The sequence below is a fragment of the Centropristis striata genome, chromosome 8 (assembly GCF_030273125.1).
Source record: "Centropristis striata isolate RG_2023a ecotype Rhode Island chromosome 8, C.striata_1.0, whole genome shotgun sequence".
NCBI classification, from domain to species: domain Eukaryota; kingdom Metazoa; phylum Chordata; class Actinopteri; order Perciformes; family Serranidae; genus Centropristis; species Centropristis striata.
Window position 1 is genome coordinate 39269110 of NC_081524.1, and position 22647 is coordinate 39291756.

Here is a 22647-nt window from a genome sequence, read left to right on the forward strand (position 1 = left end):
CGCTAACTCCGGAGGTAGAAGATGCGGCTTCTTCTTCTACGTCGCTTACGTCAGACTCATCCTCATACTCGGCCTAGAGCGCCCTCTGGCGGTTTAGTGTGAAAATAACATGTGAAACGATATACCGGTAATAATGGGTTAATAATTTCACACATAAGTCGCTCCAGAGTATAAGTCGCACCCCCGGCCAAACTATGAAAAAAACTGCGACTTATAGTCCGGAAAATACGCTAATATTCTGTTTTAGTATTGATGTGGGATTGAAACTTGTGAAATTCATCTTTACAAATATGTTTGGTTTTTGCTGCAGTGTGAAAAGTTGGTTGATCCTGACATTGGAATAGAAGGACAGCCAGCCTGTGACCTCCGGGCTGTAGGCAAGAAGTTCGACAAAGGCCTTTATACTACATTGGTGAGTACATCTTATTCACTGTCTGTCTGAACACTTACGTGGTCTGAGTTTATGGGCCTTTATGTACAGTACAGGCCAAAAGTTTGGACACACCTTCTCATTCAATGCGTTTCCTTTATTTTCATGACTATTTACATTGTAGATTCATCAAAACTATTAATGAACACATGTGGAATTATGTACTTAACAAAAAAGTGTGAAATAACTGAAAACATGTCTTATATTCTAGTAAGCAAAGGGTGGTTACTTTGAGGAATCTAAAATACAAGACATGTTTTCAGTTATTTCACACTTTTTTTGTTAAGTACATAATTCCATATGTGTTCATTCATAGTTTTGATGCCTTCAGTGAGAATCTACAATGTAAATAGTCATGAAAATAAAGAAAAACGCATTGAATGAGAAGGTGTGTGTCCAAACTTTTGGCCTGTACTGTATATTAACTTCTTAATTTCAGTAAGAATTGAGAGATACCCTAAAACCACTAAATTACAATAATACCAGTATATAACATTGACGTTGTGACACATCAAATACATTTTTAGAGACGGTAGTTTTAACTTGTGCATCCAAAAATTAGACTTTCTGATATGAAAGAAATCTGGCCACGTAGGAAAATTAAGAAGTGCTGACAACCAAAGTTTAAAAATGAAACTTGTATCCTAAAATTAAGCCACTGACTGTTTTTTTTCCACTGCACGGTACAGCTCTGTTTGTCTTGACTCACTCTATTTTTAGTACCAATATTTTTCCCTTAATATTTTTCCAGATGGTATCCCCTGAGTGCAGATGGTTGCTGTAGAGGCAACACGTGAACGATATACTTGCTAAATGTTTCGCCTCAGACGATGCTCTCTAACCCAGTAGTTCTCAACCTTTTTGAGTCGCGACCCCCAATTTAACATGCATGTTGTCCGCGACCCCCGCTCACTGAACAGAATCTCATACGCACAGTTCAGATCACCCAAAAAACAAACAAAATGACCAAAAAAAGGAAACAAAATGACCAAAAAAGACACAAAATGACCAAAAAAAGACACAAACTGACCACAAAATGATCAATAGAGACACAAAATGACCAAAAAAAGACACAAAATGACTAAAAAAGACACAAAATGACCAAAAAAAGACATTAAATGACCAAAAAAGACACAGAATTACCAAAAACCCCCTGAAATGACCAAAAAAAGACATGAAATGAACAAAAAGACTAAAACACATGAACACTTTAACACAGTGGAGACAGAGCTGACTTCCAAAATGATTTGGCGACCCCCAGAAATCATCTCGTGACCCCAATTGGGGTCCCGACCCCAAGGTTGAGAATAGCAAAAGACAACTTTTGGTTATGGAAAACCAAGAAAAGAGCACGTTGAGTAGAGCTGTGCCATCTGATGCAGTGGAAATGCAGCATGATTAATTAAAAGGAGGAGTAAAACAACAGATCATCACCTCCTCCCACTGTAACACATGATACAGTGTGTGGTCATATGAGTAATAGTGTTTCGTTCTGCAAGGCGTCATACCTGTACAGTAATGGGGAAAACCGAAATATAAAACTGCATACTAAAAAATGTTTTTCTTTATAGAAAATGTTCCATGAAGATGTGGTTCAGGTTGTGCGAAAGAGGCTTGAGCAAGAGGAGGATCTTCCAGAAGAGCAGAGGCCCACTGCCCTGGCACGCTCTTACTATTTAAAGGTGCTGTACGCCCAAAAAGTAGTGCAGAAATTACTGATTTATTATAATAAATTATTTTGGGATGTACAAAACTGCAAAGTCAACCAATGTAAATCATTTTAGAAATGTAGGCGAGTTAGCATTTATAATTAACTGATATTATTTTTGTTTTTAGCTCCTTGAGGAAGTATTTAATTGGTTCAACAGCCAAGACCCAAAGGTGTGGAACCCTTGTACCAAAGACTTGCCCATGTGAGTAATACCATTTACTGGTTTGTATGATAATAATGAGCATACAGTACAGCCCAAAAGTTTGGACACACCTTCTCATTCAATGCGTTTCCTTTATTTTCATGACTATTGACATTGTAGATTCATCAAAACTATTAATGAACACATGTGGAATTATGTACTTAACAAAAAAGTGTGAAATAACTGAAAACATGTCTTATATTCTAGTAAGCAAAGGGTGGCTACTTTGAGGAATCTAAAATACAAGACATGTTTTCAGTTATTTCACACTTTTTTTGTTAAGTACATAATTCCATATGTGTTCATTCATAGTTTTGATGCCTTCAGTGAGAATCTACAATGTAAATAGTCATGAAAAAAAAGAAAACGCATTGAATGAGAAGGTGTGTCCAAACTTTTGGCCTGTACTGTACATTTTAAAACAACTCAAGAAGTACTTTTTGGAGATAGTTCATCATGATTCTGTACAAACTATAGGCACTGCTCTTTTTTATGACATGACAATAAATATCTTTGCTTTTAACTGTCGATTTCTTTCAGGGGGATGCTGTCCCAGGCTGTTCATCCTCCTACAACGGAGCATGTTTACGCCCAGTGGCAGGAGAGGGAGGAGCTCTCTCCCAGGACTCCGCTGGGGCTCCTTCAGGAGGACAATGGCCAGAGCTTAGATGTAAAGGAAGAGGAGGCACTTTCTCCATTGTCTGGGGAGCCGACAAGCCGGAACCACTTCAAAACCAGCAGGGCTGTAAGCCTCAAATTCAAAGGTAATGCTGTCAATTTGAAGAGCTAAATAGAATTGGCTACTTGTATATATATATTTTTTTCAATCTTGTGCAGTGTATTTTAAGTCTGAACTTTTTTTCTGTAGGGAAAAGGGGCCGCCTCTCAAAAGCTGATTTAGACACTGGATGGTCTAAGGATGACGAGAGACAGTGCTCTTTGTGCCAAAAATATGGAGACCTCAAACCGAATGTGAGTAAACCATGAAAATGAAAAGTTAATTGTACGTTGTAAATAGCAAAAAAAAAACAACACCTAACTTGACGGGTAAACTGCCTGTGAATACTGTACATGCAGTATTGATTGGTTACAAATGTTTTTTCTTGTCTTTTTTCTATAGGAAGCAGGCCGGTTGCTGTACTTGGGCCAGAATGAGTGGGCACATGTCAACTGCTGTCTGTGGTCAGCTGAGGTGTTCCAAGAGGACAATGGCTCTCTACTGCATGTACACAGTGCTGTCACCAGGGGTCGCTTGATGGTTGGTTGTTAATCTACTAATCTCTAATCTCATAAATCATTACCGTCATTTTCGGACTATAAGCCGCGCCTTTTCCCCCATTTTTCGATTCTGCGGCTTATATAACGGTGCGGCTAATCCATGGATTTTTACAGCTAACGGCCACTAGGTTACCTCCTAAATCTATAATAATAATAATAATACATTTTATTTGTAAAGCACTTTTCATACAGAAATCTCAAAGTGCTACAGAAACAAGAAAGAGAAAACTCATTAAAATCAGCAGTAGATAAAAAAAAGACACAGGTAATAAAGTACATTATGCTGAGACAAAATAAAAACATCTAGGGACAACCTAAAAATGCCTCCCTGAACAGAAAAGTTTTAAGCCCTTTTTTAAAGGTGTCCACAGATAAATCTATGGATTTTACAGGTTACAGTCCACCAACTTTAACTCTCTGGGCTCTATGACCGGTCCGCGAGGAGCGGCGGGCTCCAGCAGGAAAAGCTGGAGGCAGGTGTACGTACCAGGTCGGCTCGGGGTCCTTCAGATACTTTTAAGCTATTTTTCACTTGTCTGTGTGTATTTGTGTCGAAAGCTACTTAGTTTGTCGGAGTCGCCGTGCCGTAGCGTTTTGTGTGACGTAATCGGCGGCAGACGAAGGACCCCGAGCCAATCTGGCAGGGCGCCGGAAAAGAGTGAAACGGGTAGCGCGAAAAAGTAAAAGTGAAACCGAGAGTGGTACGAGAGACAGAACGAGAGACAGAACGACATTATGAGAGCAAGATAGTTTGTGCAAAGGAAGTTTTCATGCACAAACCCTCATTATGGAAAACAAACGTAGAAATGCATATGATGCAGCTTTTAAGTTAAAGACAGTCAATCTGGCTGTAAAAGAAGCTTCCTCAAGCAGCCATCTCTTTCCCGACAATCCCCTCTGTGCACGAACCCTTACATATGGTAATTAAACATTAAAACACCTGCGGCTTATACTCCAGTGCGCCTTATAGTGCGGAAAATACGGTACTTGCGTTACTTTAACAGTGTGTATTCCTACACAATATAATGAGGTATGCATGCAATCTTATAATTGATTGCTTTTTCCCCTCTTAGCGGTGTGAACGCTGCAACCAGACAGGAGCCACAGTGGGCTGCTGCCTGACATCTTGTCAGAGCAACTATCACTTCATGTGCGCCCGATCCCGCCACTGTGTGTTCCAGGAGGATAAAAAGGTCTATTGCTACAAACACCGACATCTCATCAGTGGCAAGGTAAACTCCAAAATCAATCTCTGACCGTATCAGTTCAATTTGATTCCGATTGCATTATTTGCATCACTTGTGTTCTTTGTGTACAGATGATAGCTGGTCAAGAATTTGAAGTGAACCGCAGGGTGTATGTGGATTTTGAGGGGATCAGCTCCCGCAGAAAGTTCTTGACTGGACTGGAACCAGAATTAATCAACGTGATGATTGGCAAGTGCCTTTCTTTCAGCTGGTTTTCTGTTCACCCCTTGGCTTTTACAAATAACGATATTATGTTTAATTAATTGATATCCCCTTTGTCACTACACAGGTTCCTTACAGATAGACCAACTGGGTGTTCTGACAGAACTTTCAGCAAGCAAAGGAAAACTGTTTCCTGTGGGTTTTCAGTAAGTTCCCTTTTACCTTTTTAAATGTTTAATTGAACATAAATGCAGGGATGCACAATATATTGTATATCATGTACTGATAAACTATTGGCTGATAATAGGTAATTTACAGTTTGTAAATTTAATTTTTGGTTATTATTATAGCATAGCCAACAAATAATCATCAAATAATCATATTGAGTTTTGTGATGCCAGTAAGATTTGGTTACGGAATAATAATTTTTATGCAAATCTGTCTTTGCTCACTACACTTTAGCATTTCTTCCCCTCAGGATGCAACTACAAAGTAATTTTTACAATGCATAAATGTGAAATTATCCGTTCTCTGTATCAGCCATTAGAAGTAGGTTATTGTTGATTACAGGAATCAGTTGTGAAAATCAATATTGTGGATCCCTGAATAAATCACATGGAATAAAAGGCAACTTTTGAAACACTGTTTTCTCCACAAGGTGTACTCGTTGGTACTGGAGTACAGTTAATCCTTTGCGCCGGTGCAAATATACATGCACAGTGCGGGAGGTTCGGCCTGTTGTCCCCGAGAAGCCTGTGGAGGAGATGCCTGACCAAGGAGACAATCACACCATTGCTCACAGCCCCTGTCCTCTTCCTGGTATGTATTTTACTGCTGAAAAACTGCTGTACCTTAGGGAGTGATTTACTGTAAATTTAAAGATGAAAATAGTACTAGTTCGCTAAACATTTTTATGAATCTCCAGAATCTGAAGTCCAAGAGACAGAAATGACAGAATGCCAACCCCCAACGGTGGAAACATATATTCCAGGACCTCCCCCCAAGTCAGATCACGGTACCAGGTCAAAGATTCCTCGGAGACCAGCTGGAGGAATGTCCCGACCTTTGCCATCCCCAGGTGAAATATACATTCTTACACCTAAAAAATGTTTTTTTTTGTGAGAATCATTTAATGAAAAAACGTAACTTTCAAATCTGATTTCCTCTTAGGATCACTCAAGTTGAAACCCCACCACATATTGACCATAAGTGATCTGGAGGATACTCGAAGGGTTCGTCGCCACAGCCCACAAACTGGCCTTCGCACTCACATGCCCCCTCCTCCTCTGAGCCCTCTGGCTGGACCAGTCGCCCTCCGTGCTGGAAAGTCTTCCCTTCCCACTTCCCCACTGTTCCCAATCGGTGCTCCAGACAACCAGATAAATTCTCCATCACCCCGCCCAGTCGGAGGTAGAAGTGCTTCCTCGGTCCGATGCCCTGGGAACACAATGACCCACTGTACCTCATCTTTATTTCCTCAGTCTCCTTGGCAGGACGGGGCAGGAAGCTTTCCCTCTCCAAGTCTGTCTTTCTCTTCATCCATACAACATCTACCCAGAAATCGATTGTCTTTTGATCTGAGCCAACCAGACTCAGTCGAGGTGCCGCACAACTTCTTAGCTTCACCAGAACCTGAAGACGTCTCTCCAGCAAATGGTACATCGCCACAGGGGGATTTAGACCAACAGAAGGATGAAGAAGAATTTCCCTACACTTCATTCCACAAGGATCCCAACATGAGTCTGGGCCAAGAGATGAGGACAGAACTGGAGATTGAAGAGACACTCCTGAATGAGGGTGTGGCAATGAACTGTGGGGGGCAAATAGTGGTGGAAGGTGATGATCAGGAGGAATTTTGGGGAAGAGCACAAGAGGTACACAAGAGGAAGTCTCTCATCCCCAACCTGCCACGGTCTGCAGCCTCAGCCAGGGATGACTTGGCCAATACCTCTTCTGATGATGATATGGAGCACTATTTTGACTTTTCACGGACAATAGTCAGCTGTCCGGGAGCAAAAGATCATTCCAAGTCTCCGTCTTCCCCTTCCTCCCGGCCTATGGCTCAGCTGGATGGTGTAGATGACGGTACGGAGAGTGATGCAAGTATAGCGACCAACGATGATGCTCAGAAAGTCGAGGCTTCTGGACGGGCTCAGATACAAGCCAAAAGCCTAAACAATAAAAATGTCCCTGAATCAGAAGCTACAAACGGCACACAGGCTGTTCAGAGTCTGTTTCCCAAAGAATCAGCCAATGATAAGCACACCGATTCTCCATCAGTCACCATCTCAGTTCCCAGCAAAAGTTCGACACATAGTTCTCCTCAAGATCCACCGAAATCCAATGATGCCAGTCAGTCAAGTAAGGGATTTGTTTCTCAACAAGTTTCCAAAAACTTCCCACTCAAAGAGCAAAGGTCTGACACTCCTTCAGTAAATCAGGAGACTGTGCTTCCTGCTCCAGCTCATGATGCTCTGCCTAACTTACTCACAAAGGTGCCTGAGACCTCCTATTCACAGGATTTATTCCAGGGTTCCAGTTTAGGATTTGCCGCTGGAACACCTCTTGTTCTTGAGAAATGTGACACTAGTCCACATTCAACTGAGATGGTTCCTTTGCTAGAAGGCACACCATTTAAGATGAAGTCAGAGCCTGACAGCAGCCACTGTACTGGGTTGATGAACCACTTAACAGCTAATACAATAGAACCCTCATCAGCAGATTCTGCTAATAACAGTGAGGGTTCCCTGTTGGATCTTCTCCATCCGCCCCCTGTATTATCCACAGATGTACAAACCCCCCCTCAAGGCCTTGTAGATCCTCTGCAGATGTATCCCTGTTTACCAGGTTTCAGTCAGCCTCCTCTAACGAGTATCACACTTCAGCCTGTAACACCGTCACAAGAGTCAACCCTCCCATCGATGGGGCCTTTGTCTACCAAACTAACCACCCTCACTCCTGTTGGAGACATGACGCAAGCATTGCTAAGCGTTGCCCCTCAAAACGATCCAGTACTATCAGTCACGTCAGGTACTTGTCCCCTACCGGGAACATGTGGAACTGTCTCTCTACCCATGTTCTCCACTCAAACACAGCCACTGGGCTCTACAGCTGTAACCATCGTTTCTTCTTCTGCTGCATCAGTATCGTCGCTTTCTGGACTGTCAACAGCTCCGATGTCAGTCCAAACCACCTCAACTCCTGTGATCTTAAACGGTTACAGCTCTTCATCTATGCAGAAAGAAGCTGCGTCAGGCCACACTATCTCCATCAACTTCTCAACACCCAGGCCAGCATTGGAACATCAGCAGCCAGTGGTTCCCCAGGCTTTACCTGGACATGCTATTCTTACTGTGAAGGAGGTGGGAGGGCCTAATGTGGACCCTACACCACACGTCCTGCTGGTGAACCGCCTCGGGCAGATCTTCGTGAAGAACCCAGAAAGCAACACTTTCCAGTTGCCCACTCCCAGCTCCCCCTCATACAACTGTGTGACGCAGATCGCCAGCCTTTTGCAAAGCAATGCATTGTCAGCCACGCTGGCAGCAGCTGGGAATATGACTTCTCCGCCCGCTGGCGCCAACCCTCCAGCAGCAGCAGCTCCTCTGTCAGTTACACCCACAGCTCAGACTTCAACCACAATTACACAGCTGCTCACTCACAACAGCAACGGTGCAGTGGCGTCAGTTAATGTGAAGAAGCCGAGAAAGAGTGCAAAAACACCAAAAGATGAGAGCGCTCCAGAAATGAAAAAAACAAAGAAGAAGAAGGATTCTGGTGCATCCAAAAAATCCAAGTCATCCAAGGCGCCAGGGCAGCCCGCTCCGTCAGCTGAGACTCCTCCCATGACTCCTGCTGAAAGTGCTCAAGCAATTATCAATCAAGCTATGGCAAGTAACTACACCCCAAAGTGGGGCGGGCTTCGAACACTAAGCCCTACCTCATTGGTTTTGCCACCTGACCTTTTAATTGAACCGGAGCCTCCAGTGGTGCCTTGCTCTCCAGTAGTAACACCCACACCAACAGCTCCTGCAGCCAGGCCACGCACCCATGTCCGCATGAAGCGAGTGTCCTCACTTTCAGACCGTATCGTCACCAAGAAGTCTAAAGTGGACTTCCTAAAACCAGAGCCCATTAGTGAGGACGAGGAGCGCCGCAGACCCACCTTTCCAACTATCTCCAGCAGAGCTTCAGGAGTCCGCATCAAGACCCCGACAGTGAAAGGAGTACTGAACCTGGACCAGTTAAAGGAGGAGCATATAAGCGAGTCTGATAGCTCGGGGTAAGATTTTGTATGTCTTAAAGAGGGCTGCAACAAACAAAATATTTCCTCCCTGATTTAAAAAAAGTTGGCATGCTGAAAATGTAACTAAAACAGATGCATCAAATTCAGAATTCAGTGGATATTTGCAAAAAAAAAAGGGGTTAAATTCAATATATGTCAAACATTTTTTGGAATCAGGGTTTTACCAGAAACCTTCAGACAACCAATGCTGCATATTACTTTAAAAAAATACCATGTGGCAGGAAGTATCCACAATTTTTGCCAGAAAGAGAAAAATGTGTTTCTGAAAACATAGATTTTAAAGCAAATGTTGAATACTTTCTTTCATGTGCTTTATGAGTGGAATATTCTTGAATGACCTAGATCAGAACACCATCACTGTTCCCGTTGTTGCTTCTGAAAACAATATTGAATAACAAGCCTTTGTACTCTCGTGTGTCTCAGATCAGAGCCGTTGGACTATTTGTCTTGGGGCGACCAAGACAAACAGCATGCATGGGAATCAGTGGGACACAGCACCCTGACTGACTGGAAAAAATACTCTGGTATTCTTTTGTTTTTCATAAAATTAAATAATTCCTTAGTTCAGCAACGTCTGCCACATATGGTATGACACTCATAAATGAGATTTTGCAGAAATTGTGGCCACAACATTTAAAAATAATATTAAAAAAGTAATAATAAATATTGCTTTATTTTTTATTAGGCGCTGCTTCTACCTCAGATGATGAACCACCACGGTCTGAAGAGGATGAGGAATTTCCAACTAACAGAGACCAGCCACACTTGAGATTTGAGATAACCAGTGATGATGGTTTCAGTGCGGAGGCAGACAGTATAGAGGGTAAGCTAGTATCTAACACATCCAACACATCTTGATGTGGTGATTCTGTAGTCAAGCATGTTTATTGTGTGTAAGGGCCAATAAGGGCCATTTCATCAATAATAATTTAAGTTAAAAACAGTTAAAAATGAATGATAATAATTTCATTGTAATTCATGCAATGCTAAGAGTATGTTAGTTTTTTTTTTTTTGAAAAATATTTTTATTGCATTTTTCAGAACACAAAACACACAGAACTGCTCAGACATGACAAAAAAGAGGAGTAAAAAAACAAAACAGAATGTTCCCTTCCCTATTAATCTCCTGCAGCAAGACACAACAATATCCAGATGACAATAAATACAGAGCATATAAACACAACAAGGCCTTAAGGTGCTTATTAGAAAGTGGGCACTTAGAACAAAGTTATGAAACAAGCTAGGCTGATTTGGGGAAATCCACAAAGCAAGGAGGATGACAGTGTAAGTAAGGGTTCCAGACCCTATAGAAAGCATCTATTTTGGAGTGAAGCATACATGTGATGTACTCACTAGGGATGCAGTCCATAACGATATTGTGCCATGATTTTTTTGTTGGAGCAACATTCTTGATCCAGATGAGTAAAATGTTCTTTCTAGCAGCAAAAGTTAGTATATCGAAAAGTCTCCAGAGTATGTTAGTTTAAAATATACAATTAGAAATGTTTAAAGGGTTAGAAATGTTTCTATGCCTTTAAATTTTACATTGTGATGTCACTATATGGTGGTAACTATGGTAACTGACTGTGTATCTTAAGTTTAGTTTTTTAGTCAGAACATGGTGGAAGCAACACAGTCTTTTGACCGTGCGTCAGGCTTGTAATTTACTTTGTTGTTTTTGTTATTAAACTTTTTATTTGAAGAAAAACAAAACAGCACATACATGTTGCTCTACATCTTGTAAACATGTCAAGTCTTTTCATCAAAACATACAAAGAAAGAAATGGTTTTAAAAAATAAACAACATAATATAAATAAAATCAAAATCACATCCTTGCAAAAGCATTAAACTCTATCACAATACTCTTACAAAGACATACTTATACCTAAATTGATAGGCAACTTGAAAATCAGAAAAAAATAAAATAAAGATAATAATGATAATTCGAAAATCATAATAACAGCCTTAATAATAGTGAGTTTATCTGCCCCATGTTAACCTTCCTTCATCCATGTTTTCTTCTGCAAAATACTTTGTTGTTTTTAAGTAAACATTTTAAAAGACAAAGAAGTTGTCATGTCTCGTTGCTCGCGTGGAAAAAGAGTGTTTTTATCGACTGACTATAGAAGTGGCGACGTTAAAGGAACACTCCACCGTTTTTTCATATTAAAACATGTTATTCGGTCAAGTAAGACGAGTTGATACAGACCTCTTGCGTCTCAATGCGTGCACTCAATCGCCCTGGCGCGCGGCGCCACTTGGCTAGCACTTAGCTTAGCCCAGTTCATTCATTAGGACCCAAACAGATGGACAGTTAGAAGCGACCAAACTCCTCCACGTTTTCCCTATTTAAAAACAGCTACACGAGTAGTTAAACGACCAAGTATGGCGACACAAAATAAAACGTGGCGCTTTTCGAATCGGATAAAAAGGAGAACTATAATGTATGGCGGAATAGCACTTGGGAGCACTTCGACTCGGCGCAGTAATATCATCACTCCTGAAAAATCTTCTCCCCTCAGGAGTGATGAAAAGCGCCACGTTTTATTTTGTGTCGCCATACTTGGTCGTTTAACTACTCGTGTAGCTGTATTTAAATAGGGAAAACGTGGAGGAGTTTGGTCTCTTCTAACTGTCCATCTGTTTGGATCCTAATGAATGAACTGGGCTAAGCTAAGTGCTAGCCAAGTAGCTCCGCGCGCCAGGGCGATTGAGTGCACGCATTGAGACGCAAGAGGTCTGTATCAACTCGTCTTACTTACCCGAATAACATGTTTTAATATGAAAAAACGGTGGAGTGTTCCTTTAAGAAGGAAGACCAAACGGAGTGCCGCTGCATTGTGTTTCCTAATGATGCCTAATTCTCAACTCTCCCTTCAGTGGCGTGGAAAGCAGTCATAGACGGCGTGCAGGAGGCCAGAGCTATTGCCAGGTTGAGACCTTTGACCTTTCAGAGGGTCACCGGTGCTCGTATGCTGGGTCTGGTCCATGATGCAGTGGTGTTCCTGCTGGAGCAGCTTCAAGGCGCCCAGCGCTGCCAACGACACACCTTCCGTTTCTTCAAACAGTTCACGCAGGAGGACGACCTCCCGGTCAACCCCAGCGGATGTGCCCGCTCTGAGCTCTACCTTAGGTTAGTAAAGCAATAGCTCTTTAGATCAGTTACACATCTGTTCTGCATTTTTGGTCTTATGTCTGCATGGAATTTCTTATTAATTTATTCTCATTAAATTCAGGAGGAAAAGTAAATTTGATTTGCATAACAAATGATACAGTGAGATGCTTTAGATGCTTTATTATTAATTTATTTTCATTAAATTCAGGAGAAAAAGTAAATTTGATATTGCATAACAAATGATAAAGTGAGATGCTTTAGATCAGGGGTGTCAAACTCTGGCCCGTGGGCCAAATTTGGCCCGCAGTGTAATTTTATTTGGCCCGCGAGCCAATATCAAATTATTATATTATTATTGTGCTATAAAAGCTGACCTGCCGGTATTATACGGCGCATTTACCGCTAATACTAGATTTATTATTGTTATTTTATTTTTAAATGTATTAACCTGTTGAAAAACTTTATTTTGATATTTAAATCAGAAGGATGCAAATAGAAAAGAGGCATACAATTTTTATTCAATTTTTATTTAATAAATGAATGACATTGATGTGTTTTTTATTTGAAATTTGATTTTTCATGTCTGCACTATTTAGTTATATATTGTATGTTTATAAGCGTTGCTGGTTCCATATTTAATGTTAAAGCAAAACATGTTTGGTATATATTAAAAGGTTTATTTGTTCAATGTTGGCCCGCGATTTTATTCAAGTTTTAAATTTTGGCCCATTGTGTATTTGAGTTTGACACCCCTGCTTTAGATGTATATTAATGTAGCTTTAATCTTCTTCAAATGAGTTCCTACTTTTACTTATCTAAACCTGATGTCATTTCTCTTTTCTCTCAACAGGAAGTCCACATTTGACATGTTTAACTTCCTGGCTTCTCAGCATAGACAGCTTCCTGACAATGGGCCTTATGATGATGAGGAAGATGAAGTTCTTTTGAAGTCGACAAGGTCAGGCTTCACTCATTTAGTTGTACATTTTTGTCCACTTGCACCTTGCTGTTTTATACACACTACCGGTCAAAAGTTTTAGAACACCCCAATTTTTCCAGTTTTTTATTGAAAATCAAGCAGTTCAAGTCAAATGAACAGCTTGAAAGGGTACAAAGGTAAGTGGTGAACGGCCAGAGGTAAATAAAAAAAGGTAAAATATAACGTACATTTCAGAATTATACAAGTAGGCCTTTTTTCAGGGAACAGGAAGTGGGTTAACAACTTAACTCTATAGAGTTTTGGGCTATTTTGTCCATCTTTTAATTATTTTCATGTCTTTGTAAGTCATTTTGTGTCTTTTTTTGGTAATTTTGTGTCTTTTTTTAGTCATTTTGTGTCTTTTGGTGTCTTTTTTGTCATTTTGTGTCTTTTTTTGGTCATTTTGTGTCTTTTTTTAGTCCTTTAGTCCAACATAAAATGTGATTTTGAATCTTTTTTTTACTTTCAAAACACTATCATGCTCAATAAAGAATTTTAAATGTTTCAAATGTGCATTAATTTCAGAATACACTGAGACATTAAACTGCATCATTTTCAATTAAATTCTGGAAAAGTTGGTGTTTTCTAAAACTTTTGACCGGTAGTGTATGTAAAAAAAAAAAAGGTGTTCCTCTCAAAAGTTTTGCTCACTCTACATTTTACTTTTAAAGTTTTTTTTTGCTATTTAATATTGATTTGTTGTCTCCTTTTTCTCTTAGGCGGGCTACTAGTTTGGAGTTACCCATGGCCATGCGCTTCAGACATCTGGAAAGGACCTCCAAGGAGGCTGTAGGCGTGTACAGGTCAGCACAGAACCATAATAATGACAATTATATGTAATCTTTGAGGGCCAACTGGGATAAAACTGCCCACGATTCAAACGGCCGCACCCAGAATGGGCACTGCACCTGTATACATGAATTTCACATTTTTAAATCCAAGTAAAAAGAATGATTTTCTCTTTGTAGTCTGAGTAAATGTACAAAAGGAAATCATACTGAAAATAACATAACAAGACAAGCCATCTATTGTGTCTGAATGCACAAAGATAAAAAAATGATAGAGAAAATGTTTAGAGTTTTAATCAGAATTAAAGCATTAAATAACATGACAGTAGTTAATAGAATACAAGGGCTTTGTACAAAGATGACTGGCGGAAGATTTTAAGCAAGGCAAGCTTAAACCACCTCTGAGTTTGTCCATTGAAATGTATTATGTAGCCTTAGTGCAATCTATAGGGGAAGGTCTTTACATTTTTGCGTAATGTTCTTTAAATGTAATTGAACTTGCAGAGCATTCAAGATTTCCTGCAGTTTATGTAAAATCCCTGCAAGTATTGCTTAATTTTAAAAAATCCCATAATGTTTTTGTGGCCAGATGGCAAGTTGCATCCAAATAAGGGAGAACTGACCTTACCCTGTAGTTGCGTGACTACATTTATTTATCCCTGTTTACAAGCAGTTAAGATCATTTATACAGTTTGGCTTGGCTGCTGATCACAGAGAAGCCTCTGGCAGTAATGCATGGCTGAGACTGTAACATTATCAACACCTAGTTTCAGTGTTTGGCTAACAGCAAGCAACTTATTAAACAATGTGGGAGACACTGACACAGCAAGAACAATTTCTGTTCTGTCTGGCTGTACTTAGACACAGTAGCCCTTGAAGAAAAATCCTACCAAAACTGTCCCATTGGAAAATCTGCTCATGTTGATGTTGTTTTATGAATTGTACAGCTGAGTGATGAGTTTGGTCATAAATAAGACGTGTTTGTGTTCTCCCCGACAGTTTCAGTAAATGGACTGAATTATATGTATTAGTTTAATGATGAAATCCTTATTTCCTAACCCCACATTTGCTCAGATGACGCAGTTTATTTCTAAACTGGCCTCATATAACACCATTCAGTGAAATTTCCCTTGTATTTTGTTTTGAGAGAGAAAATAAAAGGAAGAGAGAGAGAGAAGTCAGCTCCAGATGCACCAAATGTTTTAAACCATTCAAATCTGCTCTTATCCAGGTGTAGTGAATGGTGAATTCTACTTCGTTATTGATTATTAGCATAAGTAATTCCACCTAAACATGTATTAAGAGCTTTATTAATACTCTGATACATGCCCCAAAATTGGAGAGATGCCACTAAAAAAAGACTGCTAGAAGAACTTCAGCAGTAGTGAAATCAATGTACTGTCTAAAAAATGTAAATAAAGAAAACATGATTTTTACAGAGCATCAGTACTGGCAGTACAGGACAATCCATTGCCCCGCAAAAACAATTTATTTATATAATGGGTGCTATTTTTATGTTCCTCAAATTTAAAAGTTTTCTACTTGTTTTGGAAAGAGTTCTCTCGATCACTCAGAGAAGTGCAAAACTAGGAAAACAGTGGGGACTAACGAAATAAAAACACATCATGGATATGAACGAAAATGAGATCAAATTTGTAGGACCTTATGTTCAGTTGGTCGCTGTTACGTCCCAAAATTGAGGTTCGGGAGTAACCATTGATGTTGTATATTAAAAAACAAGGGAAAACCAGGCAAGTTGAGTTATAGAAAAATAGGATTTATTTATATATGGCGAACACAAAACTACTATCCAACGGACAGCGACAATAACCTAAATGCCTTCACACTAAAACACTCTGAGGACACAAACCAAAGATATAAGGACCAACTGGGTTCTCCTTCCCCAGCTTCCAGGCAGCACTCAGGGGCAAGGTTATTATAGTTAACGAAAACTAACGAAATAACGAAAACTAGAATTGAAAAAACGTTTTCGTTAACTGAAATAAAAATAAAAACTAGAGTTTTTACAAAAACGATAACTAACTGAAACTGTATTTTGTGGTTACAAAACTAACTAAAACGAACTAAAATCATAGTGAAAATGTCCTTAGTTTTCGTTTTTGTCAACTTTTTATTCATTCATAATTCAGTGTTTCTATTTGAACATGCAACACATGGTGAATATGTTTACTGAGACTGGGATGTCTACACTCGAATCAAAATTCAAAACATCTGGAACTGTAAGAGTTAATAACCTTATTGGGGCTGAGATGATAAACCAAAGGAAATAAAGGCAAAATTTATTATGACCTCTTTGAATCTCGCACCCAACACATAGCCCATTACAAAAAAACTAAAACTAATAAAAACTAAACTAAAACTAAGCATTTTCAAAAAATAAAAACTAAACTAAAACTAGAAAACTCACTCTAAAAACTAACTAAAACTAACTGAATTTGAAAACAAAAATTCACAATGAAATTAAAACTAAAACTAATGAAAAATCCAAAACTATTATAACCTTGCTCAGGGGTTTCACCTAAAACAGCCAACACTTCTACAACCGGCAAAATCACAGCGCGACAATGGCCCACCAGCTGCGTCTGCTTCAGGATTTCGTCTATTTAACACCTAATTAGTAATAGATCATTGGTGCGGCTGGAAACACAGCAACTGGGAGGAGCAGGAGGCGGATCTATAAAGAAGCAAGAAAACAAAAGAAAAAACAAACACAACACACCTCCAACCGTAACACTTCTCCCCATAAAACTAAACTACTAGATTAGTTTACAACAATATTCTGTTGTTTTTTTTTTTTTGTAGTTTTTACACTCAGGTATACAGAATATTAACATTACCAAAAACACAACTGTTACACAACACTAGTTTCACCCTAGTACTTGTCCGACCAAGCTATCGTTGGTATCACTTTCCTACATTTGTATCCCGTCCATGATGTCCACCAAAACATTTTTTCCCAGCTGAAAACACCGGTTAGTCTTCTGAAAACGTCCAGCTGGTGGTGCTGCAGCGATTTGGGAGGGAAGTGTTTTTCAGGAGAGATGCAGCTCAGCTGGTTGCTAACACAAGCAACACAAGCAACACAAGGAACACAAAGTCCTTAGGATGACGGCGTGTGACCTTAGGATGACGGCGTGTGACCATTTGTATTTATCCCAACTCTCTTCTACTGTGATTGAAGAGCTGGGTGACGGGAACAAGCAGCAATTTATTACAATATCCAACAATCTTTCAACTCTTTGACACCAGAAATAAACACCAGATGTGCTTCAGCTGGTGCAGGCGGCACTTGGAGCACTTCATGGCGCTCCAAAAACTAATTATATAAACACATTTTTCTATTGTGTTGCAGGTCTGCTATCCATGGCCGTGGCCTTTTCTGCAAGAGGAACATTGAAGCAGGCGAGATGGTTATTGAGTACGCTGGCATCGTCATTCGCTCCGTGCTCACTGACAAAAGGGAGAAGTACTACGACGGCAAGGTTGGTCCGCTTTATTTCTTAGTAAAGCTTCATTCTAATGTAATCTGCAATAACTGAGGTTGAGAAAGGTTAAAGCAGGGGTGGTCAACCCGTGGCTCCAGAGTCTGCAGGGGCTCCCCGTGGCTGAGAAAAAAAAATTATATATATTTTTTTTACATTAAAATTTTCATTTATCAATGGTGTAGACCAAAAACTGTTTGTATCTTCAATTGTTAAATTGTATAGCCTTTTTACAGCATATTATTTTTATTTTTTTTACATTTAAGTCAACTAAAATGTGCTTCATAGCCTACGAAAGTCTCCGGCCCGGCGCCTTAATCTTTACATTTTGCCGACTTTGAGTTAAGTTTTGAGTTCCCTTAGATAGACTAGTTTTCAAACTCATATTAATAAATGCTCAATTAGGGGTGTGCCATATTGTATCGTTCACAATATTATCGGTATATTTTTTTTATGGTTAAAAAAAAAAGGCATATCATGATATTGGCAACGTTCTTACTTCTTGATGTAGTGGTTAAAGTTGTTTTAATCACAAAAAGCTACTTACTCCCTGTCGCTAAACACATGCAGCTTTCAAAATAAGAGCACGGTGTGTTAAGAGAATCCACCACAGAACTTACAAGAAGACTGTCAAAATAAGATGCCTTAAATAAAACATACACAAACCTTTATTTTCCTTTACAAAATTTCATTAAAATATGCCCCCAGAACCCCTAAATGGTTATTTTTATTATTTGCTCATACTCAAGAGTCAAGACTAAAAAAATTTGTTTGGCAAATGTTGAGATTTGCACTTCAAACTACATTTTAGATTTTTAATTATTTAAACAGACAAAAAAAAAATCATATTTTCTATATCTTTTTAAGTATTTCCTAATATTGTCAAGAATATCGTTATCGCAAAAATAGCCTGCAATATCGTGATATTCTTTTAGGGCCATATCGCCCAGCCCTATGCTCAATATGATGATTAATAATGTTGGTAGGCTAATTTAGACTCATTAGGCTGTTTAATTTTAGGCTCAATATAAGTTTTGAGGCTCCATTCTGCGATTTTATCTTCTTTTTGGCCAACAGTGGCTCTTTAGTTAGTAAAGGTTGCCTCCCCCCTGGGTTAAAGGATGTGTCAATAGGTTTTATTTCTGGCCTCCGCAGGGTATTGGCTGTTACATGTTCCGCATCGATGACTTTGACGTGGTGGATGCGACCATGCACGGCAATGCAGCGAGATTCATCAACCACTCCTGTGAACCTAACTGCTACTCTCGAGTGATCAACGTGGAGGGCCGGAAGCACATCGTCATCTTTGCTCTTCGGAAGATTTACAGAGGGGAGGAGCTCACCTACGACTACAAGTTCCCCATTGAAGACGCCAGTAGTAAACTCAACTGCAACTGTGGCGCCCGGCGATGTCGGCGCTTCCTCAACTGAGGCGCCCCTCGGATGAAATGATCCTTTTTACTAGTAAGCCTTAAATTAAGGTGGATTGGGCTTTGGGAGGCAGCTGGCAGCCCGCACAGAAGGGGAATTAGCCACTATGAGACCAGTCAGGAATATTTGGCTGGTCAGAAGTGATGTGTGGACATTTTTAATGGATTAGAAGAAGTAGAGAACTTGCACAAAAAGTTCCTAAAAGGCAAGTTTCTTCTTTTGTCTGGAATAATTCAGCTTGTACAGCTGAAGCAGCAACATCACCACAGCAGTGGAGGAAGTGGTTTTGTTTCCATGCCAACAGGACATATACAAACCAGAGGTTCACATGTAGGGGTTCCTGGAAAGTATGGATGACACCAACAGAGTTTCTTTGATACACACGTCAAGCCTTATCTGTTTGAATCATTGCTGAAACCCTATAGCTAGGCTCTGAGAGATTCCTTCTATGTTTTATTCATTTCTGGGGGGAGGGTTGTCCATCTGTAATAACCTTGTAATCATGATTGCTCCATCCTCCAGTGATGGGAACATTATTGCCCCATCTGTGCAGTGGTGAAGTCCGTTCTTGAGCCATACATTCACTCAAACCTTTGTGTGTTTTATCTCACATTTAACACTTCTAGCGTTGTTAATATTTTTTCTTTTTTAGACTTATTTCTTTTCGGGAATAATAAGACAACCATGGTGCTAAGCTTTGAAAGGTCTTTAACGTCTTTAGTTGGACAAAGATGTCCTGCAAATCAGGAATTGTTTAGCTGTTTATTCACCCTGCTGAGATCATTTATCTTAAATGTCTGCACTCTAGCAGTACTCTCTCTTATTGTCATTGGAATGTAATAGTGTCTGCTAAGTTTCACACCTTAGATCCTGTGCTCTCTGTCACCTACTCTTCCTGTGTGTTGATTTCAAACATAGATAGCAATGTAAACGGTTTCAGTAGGTACCATAGTGTCATATTTATATAATTAGAAATGTGTCTTTAAGACACATTTTTTCTTGATGTACAGTGTATGTAGCAAACACTACCCAAGCCAAAAGTGAAGAGTTGTGGTGAATATCAGTTTTTTTAAAATATATATTTTATTACTCATGGCAGATGCTCATTACCTATTGCAATAAGACGTTGCTGCCCGACAGTTGCACATAGAACCATCAAACGTACAAATTATCTTCATCGTTGTGAAACCTGCTACAGTTTATCTCTTAATCAGGGAGAGCACTGGTATAAAGCAACGCCTATGAGTGTGTGCATTTAGCTCCTGCACCGGGCTTGCTGCAGAAAAACATTCAGTCTGTTCTGGAGCTGAGAGAATGCACTCAGCACCTTAAAATAATGTTTAATGTTGTTCTTAGTCGATGTTCAGTGCCGTCATTGATGAGGCTAATCTAATTCACACACTGTTCAAATTGGTAGTTATATTTATTCATGTTTTGATTTCTATTTTAAATGGTAAAAGTGTTGCTTGTGCTTTGTATAAACGGCGGCGGTCTAGTTTAATAGGAGATCTCCCCCTTTTTGTATCTTTTGCTTCGATTTGTTTACAACTGATGTCCTTTTGTTTCACTAATTTACTTGAATTTTCTTTTGGGGCAGTTGTGTCATGCATTTAAGCCTTTATGACAGAAATTGTTCTAAAGCAGGTATTTTTAAAGAATAATTTTTATTTTATTTTTTGTTACGGTAGATTACTGTCGGTCTTAGAATCAGCCACAGGAGTAAAGTGAGCACTGTTTTGCCTCCCCAAGCCCATGATCATCGTTTTCCCTCCCCTTTTTCTTTTTCAAACTACTTAGAGCAAATTTTTCATCTTGTTTTTTTTCTTGATCTTAATCCCCTTTCCTTCTTGCATGTCCAATCACTGGGATGGAGCTCAGATTTACGTCAATCACCTAGCTGATAACAAGAGCAGAGTCACTCCCAACTCCTTGCAAGGATTCTACCTCAGCTGTTTATACAGATGTTTGGGAATACTGATGCAAAAAGAGAGGATGATAATTTAAGAGTAGCTTGGTTTTAATGTCCTGCAGAGCTGGTGTGTGTGTGTGTGTGTGTCTGTGTGTGTGTGTGTGTGTGTGTGTGTGTGTGCATGCGTGCGTGTGTGTGTTGGTGGATATGTCTGTTTCTGTCATTTTGTGTATGTGTGTGTGTGTGTTTGCAATGAAGGATGGAAAGCACTAGTAAGAACCTGAAGTTATCATGACCATCTCTCCCAGAGTCTGTTAAGAAAGCTGTATGTTATATATACACACATATACAAAGTTATATATATATAAATATATAGTAGGGTTATTTTAAAGTAAGTGTAAAAGACATAAAAATGAGAAAATATGTGATCTTTAAATTTACGTCTTTGTTACCATGTACAAATAAACCCTGGGTTTGTAAATATTTGTATACATATTTCTAAACCTGTTTAATTTTTCTATGCACTTTTTTATTTATAATGTTATTTGCTTAATAAAGATGTTAAGATGTTTGAATAAATTCCATTTTTTATTATAAAAGGAGGAAAACTAATCATGTGAAGCAATAACCTTTGAACTGGGATGTTTAGCATCCAAGCAACCAAGTATTAGAGCCGCTGTTTCCAGAACTCGAGTCATAATATTACAAGAAAAGAGGTTATGACATTTCAAGAATAGTCATTTTTGAAGTGAAAACGTCATTTCAAGAATAAAGTCATGATAGTTAGTCACATGGTAGTTTCACTGTGTCGGCCTGAATGGCATCCAACCATATCAACACAGCAATAATAGACAGGAAAGGACATTAAACAGCTGAACTCTGATCCCATGACTGGCCATTCTCTCAGGTGGCGGCAGAGATCTCTGGTTCCCTCATTGCTTAGACAACTTCTTTCATTTCCTCTTATAATGGTGTCATTGGTTAAACTTAGTAATGTCCAGTCATTAACGTGACTCTTAACACATTTCTCCTGTGACACACCAGACAGACTGACCTCATTTGCTGATTCAATTGTCTTTATCCTTGTTAGAGTGCAACTTTGTGTTAGCATGACTTTATTCTCAATTCAATTATGACTTTTGTTCTTGTAACCACCACCGCGAATGAGGTGATGTTCTCATTGTGGTTTGTGTTCTGTTCAAAAATGTACCTGGTCACTCCTCAAGTCAAAAAATTAACATTGTGCATAGCAAGGTTATTATAGTTCACGAAAACGAACGAAATAACGAAAACTAGAATTGAAAAAACATTTTCGTTAACTGAAATAAAAATAAAAACTAGAGTTTTTAAAAAAACGATAACTGAAACTGTATTGTGTGGTTACAAAACTAACAAATTATAGTGAAAATGTCCTTAGTTTTCGTTTTTGTCAACTTTTTTCATTCATAATTCAGTGTTTCTATTTGAACATGCAACACATGGTGAATATGTTTACTGAGACTGGGATGTTTACACTAGAACCAAAATTCAAAACACCCAGAACTGTAAGAGTTAATAACCTTATTGGGGCTAAAATGGATAAACC

The 22647-nt window shown here is 39.2% G+C and overlaps 1 protein-coding gene across 2 annotated transcripts in view; it reads left to right on the forward strand.

The window, feature by feature from the left end:
- The window catches only part of kmt2bb (lysine (K)-specific methyltransferase 2Bb), a 38952-nt gene extending 17241 nt beyond the window's left edge, over positions 1–21711 (forward strand). For both annotated transcript variants that reach the window (XM_059338452.1, XM_059338453.1), the window contains exons 18-36: positions 311–412; positions 2002–2112; positions 2267–2343; positions 2884–3107; positions 3212–3315; positions 3464–3601; positions 4695–4853; positions 4940–5057; positions 5158–5236; positions 5689–5849; positions 5956–6108; positions 6201–9312; positions 9760–9860; positions 10022–10159; positions 12218–12470; positions 13303–13410; positions 14151–14234; positions 17593–17722; positions 18878–21711. In XM_059338452.1, the coding sequence (XP_059194435.1) occupies positions 311–412; positions 2002–2112; positions 2267–2343; positions 2884–3107; positions 3212–3315; positions 3464–3601; positions 4695–4853; positions 4940–5057; positions 5158–5236; positions 5689–5849; positions 5956–6108; positions 6201–9312; positions 9760–9860; positions 10022–10159; positions 12218–12470; positions 13303–13410; positions 14151–14234; positions 17593–17722; positions 18878–19153 (5628 nt within the window). In that variant the 3' untranslated portion in view covers positions 19154–21711. The remainder of the gene's footprint in view (positions 1–310; positions 413–2001; positions 2113–2266; positions 2344–2883; positions 3108–3211; positions 3316–3463; positions 3602–4694; positions 4854–4939; positions 5058–5157; positions 5237–5688; positions 5850–5955; positions 6109–6200; positions 9313–9759; positions 9861–10021; positions 10160–12217; positions 12471–13302; positions 13411–14150; positions 14235–17592; positions 17723–18877) is intronic.
- Positions 21712–22647: the final 936 nt, after the last annotated feature.